This window comes from Myotis lucifugus, unplaced genomic scaffold, assembly GCF_000147115.1.
Source record: "Myotis lucifugus unplaced genomic scaffold, Myoluc2.0 scaffold_328, whole genome shotgun sequence".
Taxonomy (NCBI): Eukaryota; Metazoa; Chordata; class Mammalia; order Chiroptera; family Vespertilionidae; genus Myotis; species Myotis lucifugus.
This window is the reverse complement of record NW_005871376.1, coordinates 76,623-93,150: the sequence shown is the minus strand read 5'-3', so window position 1 is coordinate 93,150 and position 16,528 is coordinate 76,623. Positions and strand designations below refer to the sequence as shown.

Below are 16,528 nucleotides of genomic sequence, written 5' to 3'. Positions count from 1 at the left end.
GTTCTCTCTCGCCCTCCCTGGGGAGGCACCACTGGAGGGCGCCTAAAGCCCGTGGATCGCTCCCCGCGCCCCTCTTCCCCATCATCCTGGGACGGGGACCGGGAAAGCCCCCCTTTGCTCCCCAAGGCCCTACCCTCCCCCTAGCCCGCCCCCACCAAGAGCAGGACCAGGGCTGTGGGACTAGAGAGGAGGGACACCATTTATTTTTCAATCAGGCTGCTTTATTTTTGTGTGATAGGTCCCCTGGCCCCTAGTAGCCACCTCTCCCCTGCTGGCTGCCACCCCTTCCTACAGCTCCTCACTCCAGGGCAGTCCCTATCGTGTAGCAGGAGCAGCTTCCTGCCTGTTTGCCAAAGACCCTTTGCTCACGGATCTCTCCTGTCCCTTTTGGGGGTCCGCAGGCTCTGCGAAGCAAAGAAACACTGTTTATGTGAGGGAGAGGGATTGTGGGGGGTGGGGGGCTGAGAATGTCTGTGGACCTTCCCTCCCCTGATCTCCCTAAGTGACGGGCCTCAATGGATCCCCCAGTGCCAGGTCAGCTGACCAGGCAAGGTGGCCCAAGCCTTCCTTTGGCACTGGTGCTCCCGTGCTCTGGTGGTCACACCTGCTCACCTGAGGGGCCTAGATGTAGTAGAGGGGCACCTCGCCACACAGGGTGCTCAGGGTGGGGCCGAGGTAGTCCAGGTTCCTGGAGGACTCCGAGCCAGGGTCATGACCCTCCGGCTGGCCCAGCTCAGAGTGAGGCACTGCAGGCTTGACCTGGAAAGAACACCTGATTTGGAGCCGAGCGTGGGAACTGAGTTGCTGTCTCACTCAAGGCCCTTAATGGAGGACGTCAGGTGTGCCGGGCAGTCTCTCTGACCAGTAAAGAGGGGGCTGTACTGGAGTCAGAAGCCCCCAGGTGGTATGTGGGTTCGGCAGCTTGGTGGTGGGTGGTGTGGCAGCAGTGGGGAAGAGGTAGGGAAGGTGTGAGACAGGTGAGTCTAGAGAGGGGCCCTCACCTGGCAGCCTCCCAGGAGTCGTGCTCTACAGGTGACAGATAGCCATCACCTCAGGCGGTCCTCCCAGCAGTCCCGGGTAGGAGACAACCCATCCTCACCCTCGCACCCACCTGGAGGCTCTGGAGCTTCCTAGTGAGGGTCTCGAGACTGGGGATGCTCTCTGGTGCCATCGACATGATGTAGCAGTAGGTTCCCGGGGCTGGCTTGTAGGCAATCAGGAGCTGGGCACAGGAACCGAGTTCATTCAGGGAGGCCCTGCCTTGCTCACTCTCTAACCCTTATCCTGGGTCCTCTCCCTCTAGGTTGGGCACAGGCAGGAGCCATACTGAAAGCTGGGGTGCAGGCATACCCAGGGGAGGCAAAAGGGCTGGGGGATGAGGAGAGATGGGTTTGTTTGAAGTGTCACAGCTGGATGGGTCTAGGGGAATCTTGTCATTGGTCCCCCAGGCCCAAGGTCAAGAGGTCCAGGCATACTCACCCGCTGGTAGTCATACACTACGATGCCAGTGGAGCCAATGGAGAAGGTGGCAGTGGTGCCGGCACGCTCACTCAGGGCCAGGCGTTGCTGGGCTTCCGGCCCCGCAATGCTCATCTCCAGGACCTGGGGGAGGGCAGAGTGCTGCCTGGCATTCCTCTTTCCCCACTTGTCTCTTTGGTACTCATGCCCATCCTCAGTCCTCTGTACTCCGACTAATTCCTTCTTCCCTGACAGCTCAGAGAGGCGAGTGGAACCAGGTGCTGGAGGGACCAGGCCTCCTACCATGGGGCAGGGGCAGGGGCAGGGGCCTGGTGGAAAAGCCCAGGCCAGGTTTGCCAGCCTGTTCCTGCCTCTGTCCTTCCAGGAGGTGTCCCTTGCCTTCTGTCATCCCTTTTGGGCAGTTTGCTATCTACCCATCCTGTCCCCTCCCCCCATCCCACCTCTCAGACATGTCCTATACTGGCTGCCCACCCCATCCTAGGCCTGCTCACCATCTCAGTATGTTTCTGGCTCATGTGAAGACCCATGAGCAGGGCCCCTACAATCACCACGACGACAAGGACCACCACCACGACCACGATGAGAAGGCGTTTGAGGTGCACAGGGCAGCAGGGGATGCGGAACCGGCCCTGCGGGGCTGCGGAGTAGTCCTGATGTGGTAGGGCAGGGAGGAGACAGGCGTGAAGTCATGAGGATGCCCCCTCTCCTCCCTGCACACACCCTTCCAGGGCTGGGCCACCAATGCTATGAATGTGGAGAGGAGGGATGAGGAGATCAGAGAAGACTTCCTGGAAGAGGTGCCCTGGATTCCAATAAACTCATAGATGGTTAGTAGTGAGGTTTCGCTTGGAGAGACCCAGGAGAGCTTTTTCACCAGTCATATCTCCTGCTGTTTCCTCCAGACCCCTGGCACCCCAGCCATGCCCGGTCCCTCTCCATTCCCCAAATAATCCATGTTCTCCCACATCTCGGTGCCTTTATAAATACCACCCTTCTTCCTGCAGTGCCTTCCTCCTTCTACACCTGGGAGCTCCTACTTATTCTGGAGCCAGCTCCAATGCCATTGTCTCTGTGGAGCCTCAAGTGTGTCTCCCTACTCAGCGTCCTCTTCAGCTCTTTCCACTAACCTTACATTGGAATCACTGGTTGCCATGCCTATCTCCCCCAGGGACTCTGTCTTTAGTGGTTGACGTCCCTGCCCTAACTGAGCACAGTTCTAGCTTGATTGAGCACATGAATTTGGATGAGGGAAACAGGTTGGAGGCGGCAGGGCTCACCACGTACATGCACCCACACGTGCACACACACATGATCACACTCACCGGCGGGCTCTCCATCAAGACCTCTTTGCTGCCCAGGTCCATCTTGCTGCAGGACCTTCCTCTCCTCAGCTCCCAGATGGGACTGGGGTCTTATATGTGCCGGTAGGGAGAGGGGACAGAGGTGAAGGACCGGCCCTCTCCTGCCAGCCAAGTCCTTGGCTTTGAAGCCTGTTTGTTCCTGGCCCTCCAGAACCAAGGCCCTGATAAGCCAGCTGCAAGAGCGCCCAAGGGCCCTTGGCCCTGGCACATGAGTCCTCTTGGCCCAGCAAGAGCAAAGCTGGGTGAGCTGAGCAAACTTGCCCTTGGGCAATCTGTGCCTCTCACGATGGGTGTCTTCCTGGCGCGCCTGCCTTTCTTGCTGGCACCTGCCCTTGTAGTCCTGTGGCTTCCACTGTTCTCCTGCCAGGCTGAACCTCTCAGGAAGCCAAGAGTCTGCCGCAATGGGGAGTCCATCACTTCCCCCCACAGAATTTCCCCCAAGCAGGGATGAGCTCCAGGGTGGGAGCGAGGAGATAGTGCCTGTGGACCCAGAGGGGACACCGCTGAAGGCATCGGTGTGCGGGCTCACGAACGGCTCATAAATTCTATCGGAACGTCAGATTTTCATGTGAAATACTCTACCTGCCTCCCCGTCACCCACACTTCTGTATCTAACTTCAGACTTGCCCCCTAGCCATTCTTTTCCGAATTTTGAATACTCCGTCTCCTCTGGTGACAAATGCTTATGTACTAACCTGAGGATTTTCATTCTTTGCTATGGGTTAGTTTGTAAGCTGAAGACTCTCCCCCCTGCACCCTGCTTTTATTTTAATTGCATTTATTTTATGCTAAATTTATTCCTGGGTCAGATATTTTTGTTTTTTCAATTTCTTCCAGGATGTCTTTTATTTTATTTTTTTATTCTGTGCAACCTCTTCTTCCAGTTCACGGACAGCTGCTCTTTTTCAGTAAGATCATCTCACTGTGGCAGGGGGAGCTCACCCAGGGGTTCTTCAGCCCAGGAGCTCTGTGAGGGCTGCACCCTCTCGTGGAGGCTTTGTTCACCTGGATGTGCTCAATGACCAGAGGATCTACTTCTAAACCCTGCAGTTCAACATTACTCTCTTCATTTTTAAGCTTGTGCAATAAAAATTCAGTACTCTTTTTGGGCCACCGACCCTGTGTCCAGCCCCACTGTTTGGATTGGGCACACCTACCTACTCCAACATTGTAACCACGGAATGGCACACACTGCTTCTGTCAAGTGACATCCTTCAGATACTTGATGGCTTTTGGGATATTCATACCCTCTTGGTGGTGGGAGTAGTTTCATGAGCATTTTAAAAGTGAACATGAATCCCTGGCCGGGTGGCTCAGTTGGTGGGAGTGTCATCCCATACACCAAAAAGGTTGCGGGTTCGATTCCCAGTCAGAGCACATACCTAGGCTTCAGGTTTGAGCATGTATAATGGATCGATCTTTCTCTCTCTTTCTCTCTCTTTTTCTTCCTCTGACCCCCTCTCGCCCTCTCCCTTCCTCTCTAGCTAGAATCAATAAAAACGTATCTTCAGGTGAGGATTAAAAAAGAAGTGACCATGAAGACTTGAACCTTTTGATTTGCATGATTTAGTGGGGTCTTCTGTGTCAAGTGGATGGCGAGCCATTTTCATAGATGCAGCTGAAGGCTTTTGATAGCAGATTCCAGGCCTGACTCTGCCTCCTTGCGCCCAGACAGGAGTGTACGGGGCTGGGTGCGGTGACTGCTGGACTCCCGATCTCCTCATCCTTGCATCAGCCCACTTGCTGGGTGCTGCCATCACCCTGCCTCCCTGCACTCTTTTTATATCTTCTGATCCTAAATCTGCCCTGAGAACATTTCTCACTCAAATGGGATTCACTTTGTGGACCTTCCTCTTCTATCTTTCTTTATCTCTTGTTTCCTATTCTTCCCCAAAGCCATCTCTGTTGCTTCATTGTGCTAAACCAAGTCTACTAATGGCGGCTGTTAGGGTCGCCAAAGGAGGAACGCACAAGGCCAAAAGGGGTAAAGAATTATGAATTTATTAGGTCATCGGGATACCAGACGGGCTGAGCCCCAAAATGGCGCCAGCCCCCAAAGACTGGGAGTCAGAGGTTTTTAAAGGACTCTAAGCGGGCTTTTTCTGGGCTGAGAATTCTCTGTGCAGGTCTGGGTCCTGGGAAACTCCGGAGGGGAGCGACAATGGTCTTAGCAAGTGGAATGTGGTCTAAGCAAGTGGAGTGTTCATTGTGAAGTGGCCTAAAGGTCAGTTCCCGGGGGAGGGGGCATCGATTCAATTCTTTGATCAGACCTGACATTGGCATCCTTTCTCTCAGGTTGCCCTCTGCTGGCTGGGCCAGGGGCACCCCAAGGCACCTTCACCTCTAAACTTTCATGAGTGTGTAAGTCTGAGCCCACACCTTGCTCCTCTCTGGGTCTCACTCCCTTATCTTCCTTGTGATGTAACTCCAGCAGTTCACCCCAATTTCTGACCTTTGCCTGGGGGCTTCCTCACACTTGGCCCTGCTCTTTGATCATGAGCAGACTCCCAACTCTCCAGCCCTGGCAGGTTCCTTGTCCCCACAAGGGCCTCCACTCCCCCTTGGGCGCCTTTAGCCTCCAGGTTGCACAACAGCCTGGCATCTGAGCTGAGAGCCCCTGAGAAGCTGGGGTAGGAGGAAGAGAGAAGGAAGGAAATGTTTGCTCCCACCACCCTCCTCACCCCCCAACTACTCCTTTAAATATTTGCCTAAGTCTCTAGCAGCAAGTGTCCTAGGAGGCAAGAAGGAGGGGGAGGGGGTCTGAAGGGAGGGGGGAGGGTCCTCTCGACTGTGTGAGGCCTCAGCTGTGTGCAGGTGCCAGATGCAGGAGACAGCTGCCTGCAGTACCCACCCCTGCCCACCCCCAGGGCCCCTACTCCCATCCCCTGTTGTCCTGGCAACACTGGGATTGACGGGCCGACTCATACATGCTGGGCTGATGCCAGGTGGGCAGCGGGCCAGCGGGAGAGCCAAGGATAACTGCAAGCATCTTGGGGTCCCTGTGCGCATCTCTGGGGGCTGCCTAGCCCAGTTTGGGGGCTGTTCTGAGCAGGTGCTGTGTGTAGGGCTTGCTATTATCACTGGATCAGGGAACCAGGGCTCTTTCTTGGAGAGAAGCCGCTGCTCTTGGGGCCTCAGTCTCCCCTGCAGGCTGCCTTCAGGCTGTACTTCTCATAAGCTTTACAGATTTCTCCTCCTTCTTTCTCTCTTCTGGTTATTTATTTTTGCCTGTTTGGAGGTTGGTAAGGAAAGATGCCCTCCAGTTTCATGAGGCAAGTTCGGATGCTGGCACCAACTTGATGGAGGTCTTGGGAACCTTGGAGAAGGAAGGAGGGAGGGGCCTTTAGCTGGGCATAGCTGTTCCCTCGCCCCCCACCCCAGCCCTCTGCTGTGGCCTTCTCCTATTGGCCTTTCTTAGGCTGTTTCTCCCTCCTGGAAGGCTCACCCTCAATGCCTCTCCAACTCTCAATACCACCCACCCTAAAAGGCCAAGCAAGAAGCAATGGCACCCACTCTGTGACCTCACCGCCCCAGCCTACGGTGCCTCGTTCCTCCTCCGAAACCTCCCAGCCTCCCTGCTGCACATTCACTTGCCACTTAGCACGCACTGTTGTTTTCACCAGCTGCGCACTGATGTTCTCATCAGCTAAGTGGGTGCCTTTATCTTCCCGGCCTGGCTGCCAGCCATGTGACCAGCCCTGAGATCCAGTGTTCCCGAAGCTTCCTTGTACCTGCTGCAGGGCAAGCAAGGGGCATGCACGCAGCCAACAGTCAATGATAAGACTGTCGTCACCAAACATGAGGGGGTGCCTGGCAAGAGGTCAATAGTTCATTCCTTCGGTACGTGAAGGTCTCAGTGCCTCACTGACCAGCTCTCAGACCCTGAATGAGACGTTCTGCCTTTCTAGACTTCAGAGTGTTCATTTGTGAGATGGGACTAGTGAACCTGTCCTGTCCCCCTCTCCAAGCTGGTGTGAGAATACAATGACATCATGATGGGAAAATCCAATCGTCACGATTGTCTTTACCTCCCAGGGAACCTCTTCTCACTAGAGTAGGACCCAGCCTCTCCCTTTCTGTGTGTCTCTGGGTTAAAGCCTCCGAGGACGGTGAGAGTGGAGAGCCCCATGGTAGCCACTCTTTCTGTGTGTGTCTCCCTTTTCCCTCCTCCCAGCCGCTCAGCTGCAGGGGCAGAACAGGATTCACTCTGCTCTTTGTGTCCTGGGCAGAGCCGTGCCAGGGACAAGCAGGGGTGGTTGCCCAGCTGCCCCAGCCATCCTCCCCACCCCCATTGCTTGTCTTCCCACTGGCTGGCATGGGGAGGGCAGCATGGGCAGCTGGACAAGCAGTGGCAAGTGGGCATCAAAGGGCAGGGGCATCCCTGGCATGGATTTAAGCTCAGACCAGACAATGCCCTGCTGGCAGAGGCCAGGGAGGCATCTTAAACCCAGTGATTTGATGTGGAAAGAGCAACTGGGAGCCCAGCCACCTGACTTCCAGGCTCCCCTTGTCCTATACCTGGGAGTTCTTGGGACAGTCACCCCCATCATCACCACATACACACACTCCTGAGAGGTAACACGGTATAGAGCAGCAGTTTTCAATTTTTTTGGTTTCAGGATCCTTTAACACTCTTCAAAAGGATTGAGGACCCCAAAGAGCATTTGGTGCATGTGGGTTATATGTATGGATATTTACCATATTGATATTTACTGAGACATTTAAAATATTTATTAATGCATTAAATTAAAATAGCAATAATAAATCCATTATATGTTATAACATAAATAACATCAATTTTTAAATGAAATGTACTATTTTATAAAGAAATATATATGTATGTTATATATTATATATTATATATTATATATTATATATTATATATTATATGTTATATGTTATATGTTATATGTTATATGTTATATATTATATATTATATATTATATATTATATATTATATATTAGGAGAGAGAGAGAGAGAGAGAGAGAGAGAGAGAGAGAGAGAAAGAGAAGAGTGTCATTGTTTTACATTTTTATAAATTTCTTTCATTTCTGGCTTAGTAGAAGATACATAAGTATCTTTGGAAAACTCCAGGGCACTTTGGGAAAGCATGAAAGTGAAAAGGGCAAATGATGTCTTAACATGAATAGGAAGATTGGTTTGACCTCAAACAGCCCCTGAAAGGTTCTCAAGGGCCCCTGGGCCGCCTGGACCACACCTGGAATGGAAGCGTGGCTGTGAACTCCGGAGCTGGGCAGAAGGGGTTAAAGCCCGGCTCTGTCCCTTTCTTTTTCTGGCACTATGCGCCTCGCTTTCTTTATCTGTAAAAGGGGATTCACTGCATCCATCTCGAAAGGCGGAGAGGATTCAGTAAGTAGCGAACACAACGCACAGTAGGTGTGATAGCAAGCTTGGCTGCTTTCCTCCTGGTTTGGGCCTCAGTTTCCTCATTTGTTAAACAAAGCTCTGGACTGGAAAACTTCCAAGAGTCTCCCAGCTCCAACAGGCTGTGGCTGTGTAGTGAGAAATGTTCCAGAATTCCACACATTCCCACGCCAGCCCCAGTGACGACATGCCCCTTCAGCTCACACAGACACAAAGGCACATTCTGTGCAGGAGCCGTGGAGACTCCCGTGAACACAACCCACGCCTGCCACCTATGACATGCCCGTGAACCTGCTGAGAGGATGTGCCACGGAGGGTCCAGGCGTGCACCGGCGACACAGAGGCACACGGTTCCCTATGCGGAAATGCTCACAGGGGATCTGTGCACGTGCCTGCGGAGACAGGTGTGCGCACACGCACAGTCATGCCGTCCTAGGATGTACACGGACACCCTGCACGCATGCCCTGGCGCACTGACGCTCTGGGTACCAGACACAAGCAGATGGCCCAGAGAGAGCCAGTAGGGTATGCAGCACAAAGCAGCCAGGGCCGCAACCACTCCCTTCTCTGGCTACTCCCAGCCGGGACTCCCCCTCCGCCCTGCGCGCCCCCGCCGCCGCCGCCGCCGCCGCAGTCCGCGGCCACCCCAGCGCCTTCAGATCCGCTCTGCGCGTATCAATCCGAGTTGACTCTCGGGAGCGAGCAGGGCTGGGGGAGTCTGCTCACCGCAGCGGCAGCCCGGCCCCTCGCTGCAGCAGGGGCTGCCGGTGGCCAGGTGGTGCCAGCCCGCAAGGTGGCAGAGAGCGGCGGGGCAGAGCAGCCGGGGCAGAGCAGCCGGTGGCCGGAGGCAGAGCTTGCAGGCAGCATGGCGGGGCTGCGCATCAGGCGGGGCTCCGGGCTCAGGCTGCTGGCTCTGTCCGCGCTTGGATTCTGCCTGATGCTGCAAGTCAGTGCCAAGAGGCCCCCCAAAACGCCCCCCTGTCCACCCAGCTGCTCTTGCACCAGGGACACGGCCTTCTGCGTGGACTCTAAGGCAGTGCCCAGGAACCTGCCGGCCGAGGTCATCTCTCTGTGAGTGCCCAGCCCTGGCCCAGCGGGTGGTGAGCCAAGAGGGGGAGGACGGCAAGGACCACTCTGGGCGTGGGTGGGGAGACCCCCATTCCCCCTCTGCGGAGTGTGGGGACCAGGAGGACTCCAGGGGAACCTCTGGACCGGAGACTCAAGGTATCAGCCAGGCAGGGACTTCCGCAGTCAGGCAGGCTCAGCAGCCATGGCTGGGGAAAACAGGACTTCGTGGCCAAGAATGAATCATCACCACCAGCAGCATCAATGAGACCTACTGTGCGCAGGCCCCTGGACTTGGAGGGGGGGGGGGTTGCTTACCCCAGCATGTGGGCCCTTGCCTGTGATGTCACATCAAGGGCAGAAAGGCTTCTAGTGGGGGCAGGGAGGGGAGCAGCCGGGGAGGGGTGGGAGTGAGATACACCCACACTGCACCCTGGCACGGGGCAGGTGCCTGTCATTGGTCTCGCCAGCCACTCTGCACCCAGCCAGTCAGACTGTCACTTGCAGCAGTGGCCTCCTGGACCAGATCGGCTGTGTGGTCCTTGGGAGCAGGATGCTAATCCCTATTCCCATTCGAGGGCCCCATGGCTCAAGAGCACCCAGCACACTGTGGGTGTTTGGATGATCATGAAAGTGTGGCTAATGGAAGCTGCTTTTGGCTGAGGGGAGCTAAGCCTGGGGCCGGTGGTGCTCAGGGGGCAGTAGGGGAGGTAATGAAGAAGGCAGGCGGTGAGAAGGGGAAGACGGCCTCAGGTGGAGGACTGACGCAGGTGTCCCCTGCAGGACGCTGGTGAACGCTGCCTTCTCGGAGATCCAGGACGGAGCATTTTCCCACCTGCCGCTGCTGCAGTTCCTGTATGGACAGGGCCTTGTGGGAGGTGGGGTGGCTTGGGGAGGGGCAGTGGAAGGGAACAGATAGATTTTGGAAATTAAGATGCAGGTGTCCCTACGTTTGCCCTGATGGATATGCCACAAGAGGTGGAGCTGCCTGGGGTCAGGAAGGGGGGAGGAGCAGTGGTTGGAGAGGAGGGAAGGGATTGCATGCAAAAGCCAAGATGTGGGTATTTAGGGCCCAGTTAGGAATGGACTTGCCTCCTCTAGAGACCCAAAGGAACTGGGTGCAGTAAATTGGGTGGGTATCAGAGGGTGGACCCTGCAGGGGAGAAGGGTCATCTTAGAGACAGTGCCCCTAGGGTTTGAAGAAAGAGCTGGGAACCGAACTGAGGGAAGACTATAGAGCCTGGAATTCTAAAAGGGTTGTTTACATTTGAAGCCCTGGTCACAGGAGAGAATACACTAGAGTTGCCCCACCTCCTTCTCACCATCGGCCCTAGAGGGACCGGACAGAGCCTGGGTGGGAGTGGGGCACAGAGCAGAGAGGCCGTGGGGTAGACCCAGCTTGCCAGGAGAGATCTGCCCTGGCCGTTTCTACCCTGAGAGCCTGCAGGGACCCTGGGAGTTTCTGGGACCAGAGCAGCTCCTGCCTGGTCTTGCTGCCTAGGCTGCTCTGGGGTTCTCCGCTGGGGTCCCAGGTGGGAGGCAGGGCAGCCAGGCCTTGAAGAAGCCCAGGGGCGAGGCAGCAGGCACACCCTTGGAAGCTCTAACTCTGCCTTTGTCTCTCCAGGTTACTCAATTCCAACAAGTTTACGCTGATCGGAGACAACGCCTTCACAGGACTGTCGCACCTGCAGTACCTGTGTGTGGGAAGGAAGGGGAAATGGAGAGTCGAAGGGAGGACGGGAAGGGCTTGGGTGGGCTCAGAGACGAGGTTGAATGAGGAAGGCTGGGGGCACTGAGAGCCCTTGAATCCTCTGACTGCAGGACTGAACAGAGCAGAGGTCACTTCATCCATCCCCCTGCCTGAATGGTCCTGCCTGGATGCCTTGTCACCACAGGCTTCAGGTCACCACATTAGAAGCCTGTCTGAGGGCCATGGGCGGGGATCTAGGCACGGTGTAGGGAAATAGGTGGTGGTGGTGGGTGGGGGCTGGGGATCCTGAGTGATGGCTGATACTGTTCTCATTTCCTCCAGCTTCATTGAGAACAACGACATCTGGGCATTATCCAAGTTTACTTTCCGAGGACTCAAGTCTTTAACACACCTGTGAGTACATCCCACACATACATTCATTCATCGGACCACAGTCTCCCCCCCCCCACACACACACACCCATCTCTCTCTCGTGGCCTTTGGCCTCAGTCACCATCTTCAGGTGACCCACGGTCTCTCTTGCAGCTCACTGGCCAACAATAACCTGCAGACACTGCCTAGGGACATCTTCCGGCCCCTGGACATCCTGAGTGACTTGTAAGGCCTGAGTCCTAGCTCTTTCGACAGTGCCACAGAGGGGCACGTCCCGGGAGGGAGTGGTGTGGGAGCCAGCATTGGGAAGATCATAAAGGCTTGAGAAGCTAGGAGGGCTTGGTTTTGGGGGGTGGGCTGAGCAGCTAAGAGCCTGTCCTCTCTTTGTCCCCTCCATCACCCTCATGATCAGGGACCTGCGGGGCAACTCGCTCAACTGCGATTGCAAGGTCAAGTGGCTGGTGGAGTGGCTGGCACACACCAACACCACGGTGGCCCCCATCTATTGCGCCAGCCCGCCCCGCTTCCAAGAGCACAAAGTGCAGGATTTGCCACTGCGGGAGTTCGACTGCATCACCACAGGTAGGAGGTGCCCCTGCCTCTGGCCTCAGGCTGCCCCTCCCCAAGGGAGCTCCACAGGCATCACCTGAACCCCCACCCCCCTGCCTTGCTCACTATGCAATCCTCATCACCCAACAAACTCTCACTCTTCCCCACCCCAATCCCTGCAGATTTCGTGCTGTACCAGACCCTGTCCTTCCCAGCGGTGTCAGCTGAGCCCTTCTTTTACTCCAGCGACCTCTACGTGGCTCTGGCCCAGCCAGGTGCCAGCGCTTGCACTGTCCTCAAGTGGGACTATGTTGAACGGCAGCTTCGAGATTATGATAGAATCCCAGGTACCTGTGCCCAGCCTGGCTGTGCTGGCCTCAGCTAGGGAGAGCAGAGGTGGGGGTGGGAGGCTCCATTGTTCTTCTCCACTGAGTTCCTATAGGGAGAGGGATACATGAGACATGGCCTCGGCTCATAAGAATGTTCTAGTCTTTGGAGGGAGGCTGATACATACACAGATAATATCCATATAATATGTCGGTGTAAGAGGATGATATGAACACGATGCATTGGGAACACAAAGGAGAGGCTTACCCTGGGCAATCAAGGAAAGCTTCCTGGTGGAGGGGATGCCTACACTGAGTTTTGAAGGATAAGGGAGAGGGAGGAGTCAGAGGTGATGCCCAGGTTTCTGGCTTAAGTAAGTGGGTAGTGCCAATGAACTAAAAAGGAGGAGCTACTGAGTTTAAACTGAGTCTAGAATGCTGAGGGAGACTTAACTAGGAGAAAAAATGTGGGAAGGATGTTCTGGTAGAGGGAACAGCATGAGCAAAGTCAAGGTGTGCAACAGCTTATTGTGTGAGTGCAGGCTGATAGAAGCAGCTTATATGTCTGCAGCATAAGGTTCAAGGTGGACAGTGGCAGTCCCGAGAGAGATGAGGACAAGGTCACTGACAAGCTTTGAGAAAGTGTGTGAGCCAATCCAATCTATATTTTAGACAACTCTCTGTGAGCCTTGTGGAGAGTGGCTAGGCATGGGACAAAACATGTGGGCAGACCAGTAGAGGGATCAGCTGGAGCCTGGACTGAGGCAGCAGCAGTGTCTCAGTTATATTTAGAAAAGAGGACTGAACTGACACAAGAGGAAACAGAAAATTTAAATTGCCCTATATCTATGACACAACTTGCAGTCATTATAAAAAAACAACAACACCTCCACCCAACACAAGATCAAAATGGTTTCCCTGGTGAATCCTAGCAAACACTTAAGGAAGAAATAACACTAATCTTACACAAATTGTACTAGAAAGCAGAAAGGAGTGTTGACAGAACTTGGGAATTGATCAGGAACAATGGGTGAATGAGGAACAAGGAAGTGTTGAGGATGGCTCCTAGGTCTCTGGTTGGGGTGACTAGGTGAAGCCACAAATTGACATTAAGTACACAGAAGGAGGGGGAGGAGCAGGTTTAAGGGTAGATGTGGAGCTACGTTTTGGCCAGCTGGAGTTTGAGGTGCTTGAGGGTGTTTGGAGCGTCTGAGCTGCGGTGGCTCAGGAGTGGGTGGTCAGCAGCTGGGCAATCACCAGGAGCTGGGTGGGCAGACGAAGGCTGCAAGAGGGACTCAGTAACTGCCAGAGCCTGAGGCTGAGCATGGGCTTCCCTTGGGGAGCGGTGGAGTGATGGGGGGAAGGAGAGTGCGTGAAAGCGATGACTTGAGACACCAGGACAGGTGGGGAGTGTGGCCCATACGCTTTGGGTGCCTGGGAAGGGGTCGAATCAGTCTGGTTGATCACACGTACATTTGTGCTCATACATAAAAGCCTTTCAAAAGTGGGAGTTCTTGGGAGAATGTTCTTGAGCTATGGATGAGTTCAAACTCCCCCTCCTTCCCCAGCCTGGCCACTTGCCAGCACGTGGCTTTGGACGAGTCAGTGAGCCTCAGTTTCTTTCTGTATGAAATGGCAAAATAATAGGGTGCATTTCAGAGTAACAATTGGGGTAATATGTTCACACTTAGCACAGTGACTGTACACAATATAGATTCAATAATTAACACTATGGTTAAACAGTCAATGAATATCTAGGAACACCTATTTTGTGCTCCATGTTAGTATATTTGAACCTGGGGTTCAAGGGTGGATGGAGGGTGATGCTGACACTAACTGTGTTAGCTGTGAAGCGATTAGAGGAACTTCACGGGGAGGGACTGCTGTAGCAGAGGGACGTGGCCTTGGCCGGGGGTCGGTGAGGACTGGCCCTCTTTTCTGAGGCTGGGCATGGGCACGAAGCTACCTGTGTTGCCTGACGCTGCTTCCCTGTGTCCCGGCAGCCCCCTCGGCCGTGCACTGCAAGCCCATGGTGGTGGACAGCCAGCTGTACGTGGTGGTGGCCCAGCTGTTTGGTGGTTCTTACATTTACCACTGGGACCCCAACACCACGCGCTTCACCAAGCTGCAGGACATCGACCCGCAGCGTGTGCGCAAGCCCAACGACCTGGAGGCCTTTCGCATCGACGGTGACTGGTACTTTGCCGTGGCTGACAGCTCCAAGGCGGGCGCCACCAGCCTCTACCGCTGGCACCAGAATGGCTTCTACTCCCACCAGGCCCTGCACCCCTGGCACCGTGATACCGACCTGGAGTTTGTGGATGGCGAGGGCAAGCCTCGGCTGATCGTGTCCAGTAGCTCCCAGGCGCCGGTCATCTATCAGTGGAGTCGCACCCAGAAGCAGTTTGTGGCCCAGGGTGAGGTGACGCAGGTGCCTGATGCCCAGGCTGTGAAACACTTCCGCGCCGGGCGGGACAGCTACCTGTGCCTCAGCCGCTACATAGGGGACTCCAAGATCCTGCGCTGGGAGGGCACCCGCTTCTCGGAGGTGCAGGCCCTGCCCTCCCGCGGCTCCATGGCCCTGCAGCCCTTCCTGGTGGGTGGCCGCCGCTACCTGGCGCTGGGCAGTGACTTCTCCTTCACCCAGATTTACCAGTGGGATGAGGGGCGGCAGAAGTTTGTACGGTTCCAGGAGCTGGCTGTGCAGGCCCCTCGGGCCTTCTGCTACATGCTTGCTGGGGACGCCCAGCTGCTCCTGGCCCCCAGCTTCAAGGGACAGACACTTGTGTACCGACACGTAGTGGTGGATCTTAGTGCCTAGCGGGGTGCCGAGGCTCTGGACTGGAGGCTGAGGGGGAGCCTCTGTGTGAGCAGCGTGGGTGCCTGTCTGTGTGAAGGCACATGTAGCTAACCTCATGCACACACACTCCTGGTGAGCATGGGCACCACATGGACTGGCCCCGGGAGCCGATTGTCATCCTTGTAATTAGCATGAGGACTTGTGTATGCACCTGGCAAGCAAGTTACTGGGACCCTCCCATCTGTGGACGCCTGTGGATCCCTCACCCCATCTGCAGGCCCCTCTGGATCTGCTGCCTTCCACAAGCTCTGGCCTGGGGAGGGGAGGGGAGGGGTGCTGGGAGGGAAGGTCTTGGGCTGATCCTTCTGACCCTCTGGTCTCTCCTGTTGGTGCTCCAGGGGTCTGTTCAACCTGCTCATGCCCCACATTGTAGCCACACGACATCCTTCCTACGGCGGGTACACTCACCCACCCTCCCCTCCTCCTGCATGCACATGTGGGATCTGGGCCACGCCCTCAGCCACACGCACACACACCTGTCCACACCCATTTCCCTGTGCACACACGCAGATCCGGCCCTGCCAAAAGGAACCCGGCCCGCCTCTATTACCTGCCTGTCTTCTTGGAGAGGGCACACGACCGTCCTCCTCTGCTCACCCCTGGTGTGCCCACCCTGCGGCTGATAAGGATGGGAATGGTGGCAAAGCCCCTTTGCCCAAAGCAATAACAACAACAACCCTAGCAAACCCAGACGTCTTCCCTCCCAGTGCTGGCTCTTCTCTCGCTGGAGCATTCTTCTCTGACCCTGTCACCATGGCGGGCAGACTACCCAGACAAAAGCCTTCCTGCTTTCCTTCCTGTAGCTGCTCCGCCTCAGACACCCACCCTGCCCCCAGGCTCAGCCCCTCCTTTGCGATGTGAATGGACACTGAACTGTGCTGGATCCTTTGTCCAGGACCCAGAGCTGGCCAGGCCAGGGACCCTGCAAGCACTCAAGTCATCTGGACAGGTTCCAGGAGTAGAGCCGGGCTGGAGAGCATCTTGGGGGCTCTGGCACCCCTCCAGGCCACAGAGGCATACCCCAGGGGCACTGCCTTTCAGGGCAAACTGAGTGGTAGAGGTTTGAGGGCCTGCCCTGTGGAGTGGCACCTGGGAGCCAAGCTTCTGCTGCCCCCTGCTGTGTGCTGGGGATAGAGCTGCGAGGTAGTGTGCTGGGGATAGCGGGTAGGAGGCAGGAGGTGGTGGAGCAGGCTCGGGGAGGGGCTTCTGGTGGCAGGATGCCGGGGCTGGGGGGTATTGGGGCAATGCTATAATTCACTTGCTTCAAATAAAAAGTTCCCACCCCATTGCCAGCTTTCAGGTGTCCAGTGCAACGGTCAGCAGCAGCTGTTTCATCAGAACAGAGCATGTTGTCTGTCCCTGCTGCTCGCAGGGGCCGGCGTCAGCTTTCAGAACCTGTTCCTCCTGCCCCTCCTCTGA

At 55.6% G+C, this 16,528-nt stretch overlaps 2 protein-coding genes across 2 annotated transcripts; one reads left to right on the top strand and one right to left on the bottom strand.

The window, feature by feature from the left end:
- Positions 1-199: 199 nt before the first annotated feature.
- SFTPC (surfactant protein C) lies at positions 200-3,140 on the bottom strand. The gene is made up of 6 exons (XM_006100723.3): positions 2,802-3,140; positions 1,971-2,129; positions 1,480-1,602; positions 1,112-1,222; positions 613-759; positions 200-404 (listed from the first exon to the last, which is right to left on the bottom strand). The coding sequence occupies exons 1-5, from the start codon at positions 2,841-2,843 to the stop codon at positions 622-624; spliced, it is 573 nt and encodes a 190-aa protein (XP_006100785.1). The 5' UTR covers positions 2,844-3,140; the 3' UTR covers positions 200-404; positions 613-621.
- Positions 3,141-8,952: 5,812 nt separating this feature from the next.
- On the top strand, positions 8,953-16,395 carry LGI3 (leucine rich repeat LGI family member 3). The gene is made up of 8 exons (XM_006100722.3): positions 8,953-9,297; positions 10,075-10,146; positions 10,916-10,987; positions 11,324-11,395; positions 11,528-11,599; positions 11,787-11,956; positions 12,106-12,270; positions 14,253-16,395. The coding sequence occupies exons 1-8, from the start codon at positions 9,092-9,094 to the stop codon at positions 15,068-15,070; spliced, it is 1,647 nt and encodes a 548-aa protein (XP_006100784.2). The 5' UTR covers positions 8,953-9,091; the 3' UTR covers positions 15,071-16,395.
- Positions 16,396-16,528: the final 133 nt, after the last annotated feature.

Coding starts and splice junctions, on each gene's coding strand:
- SFTPC (XM_006100723.3), bottom strand. CDS start 2,843: ATGGACCTGGGCAGCAAAGAGGTCTTGATGGAGAGCCCGCCG. Junction 1,223..1,479: donor TAGTGTATGACTACCAGCGG/GTGAGTATGCCT, acceptor TCCTGTGCCCAG/CTCCTGATTGCCTACAAGCC. Junction 760..1,111: donor GGAAGCTCCAGAGCCTCCAG/GTGGGTGCGAGG, acceptor TGTTCTTTCCAG/GTCAAGCCTGCAGTGCCTCA.
- LGI3 (XM_006100722.3), top strand. CDS start 9,092: ATGGCGGGGCTGCGCATCAGGCGGGGCTCCGGGCTCAGGCTGCTGGCT. Junction 9,298..10,074: donor CCGGCCGAGGTCATCTCTCT/GTGAGTGCCCAG, acceptor TGTCCCCTGCAG/GACGCTGGTGAACGCTGCCT. Junction 11,957..12,105: donor GTTCGACTGCATCACCACAG/GTAGGAGGTGCC, acceptor CAATCCCTGCAG/ATTTCGTGCTGTACCAGACC.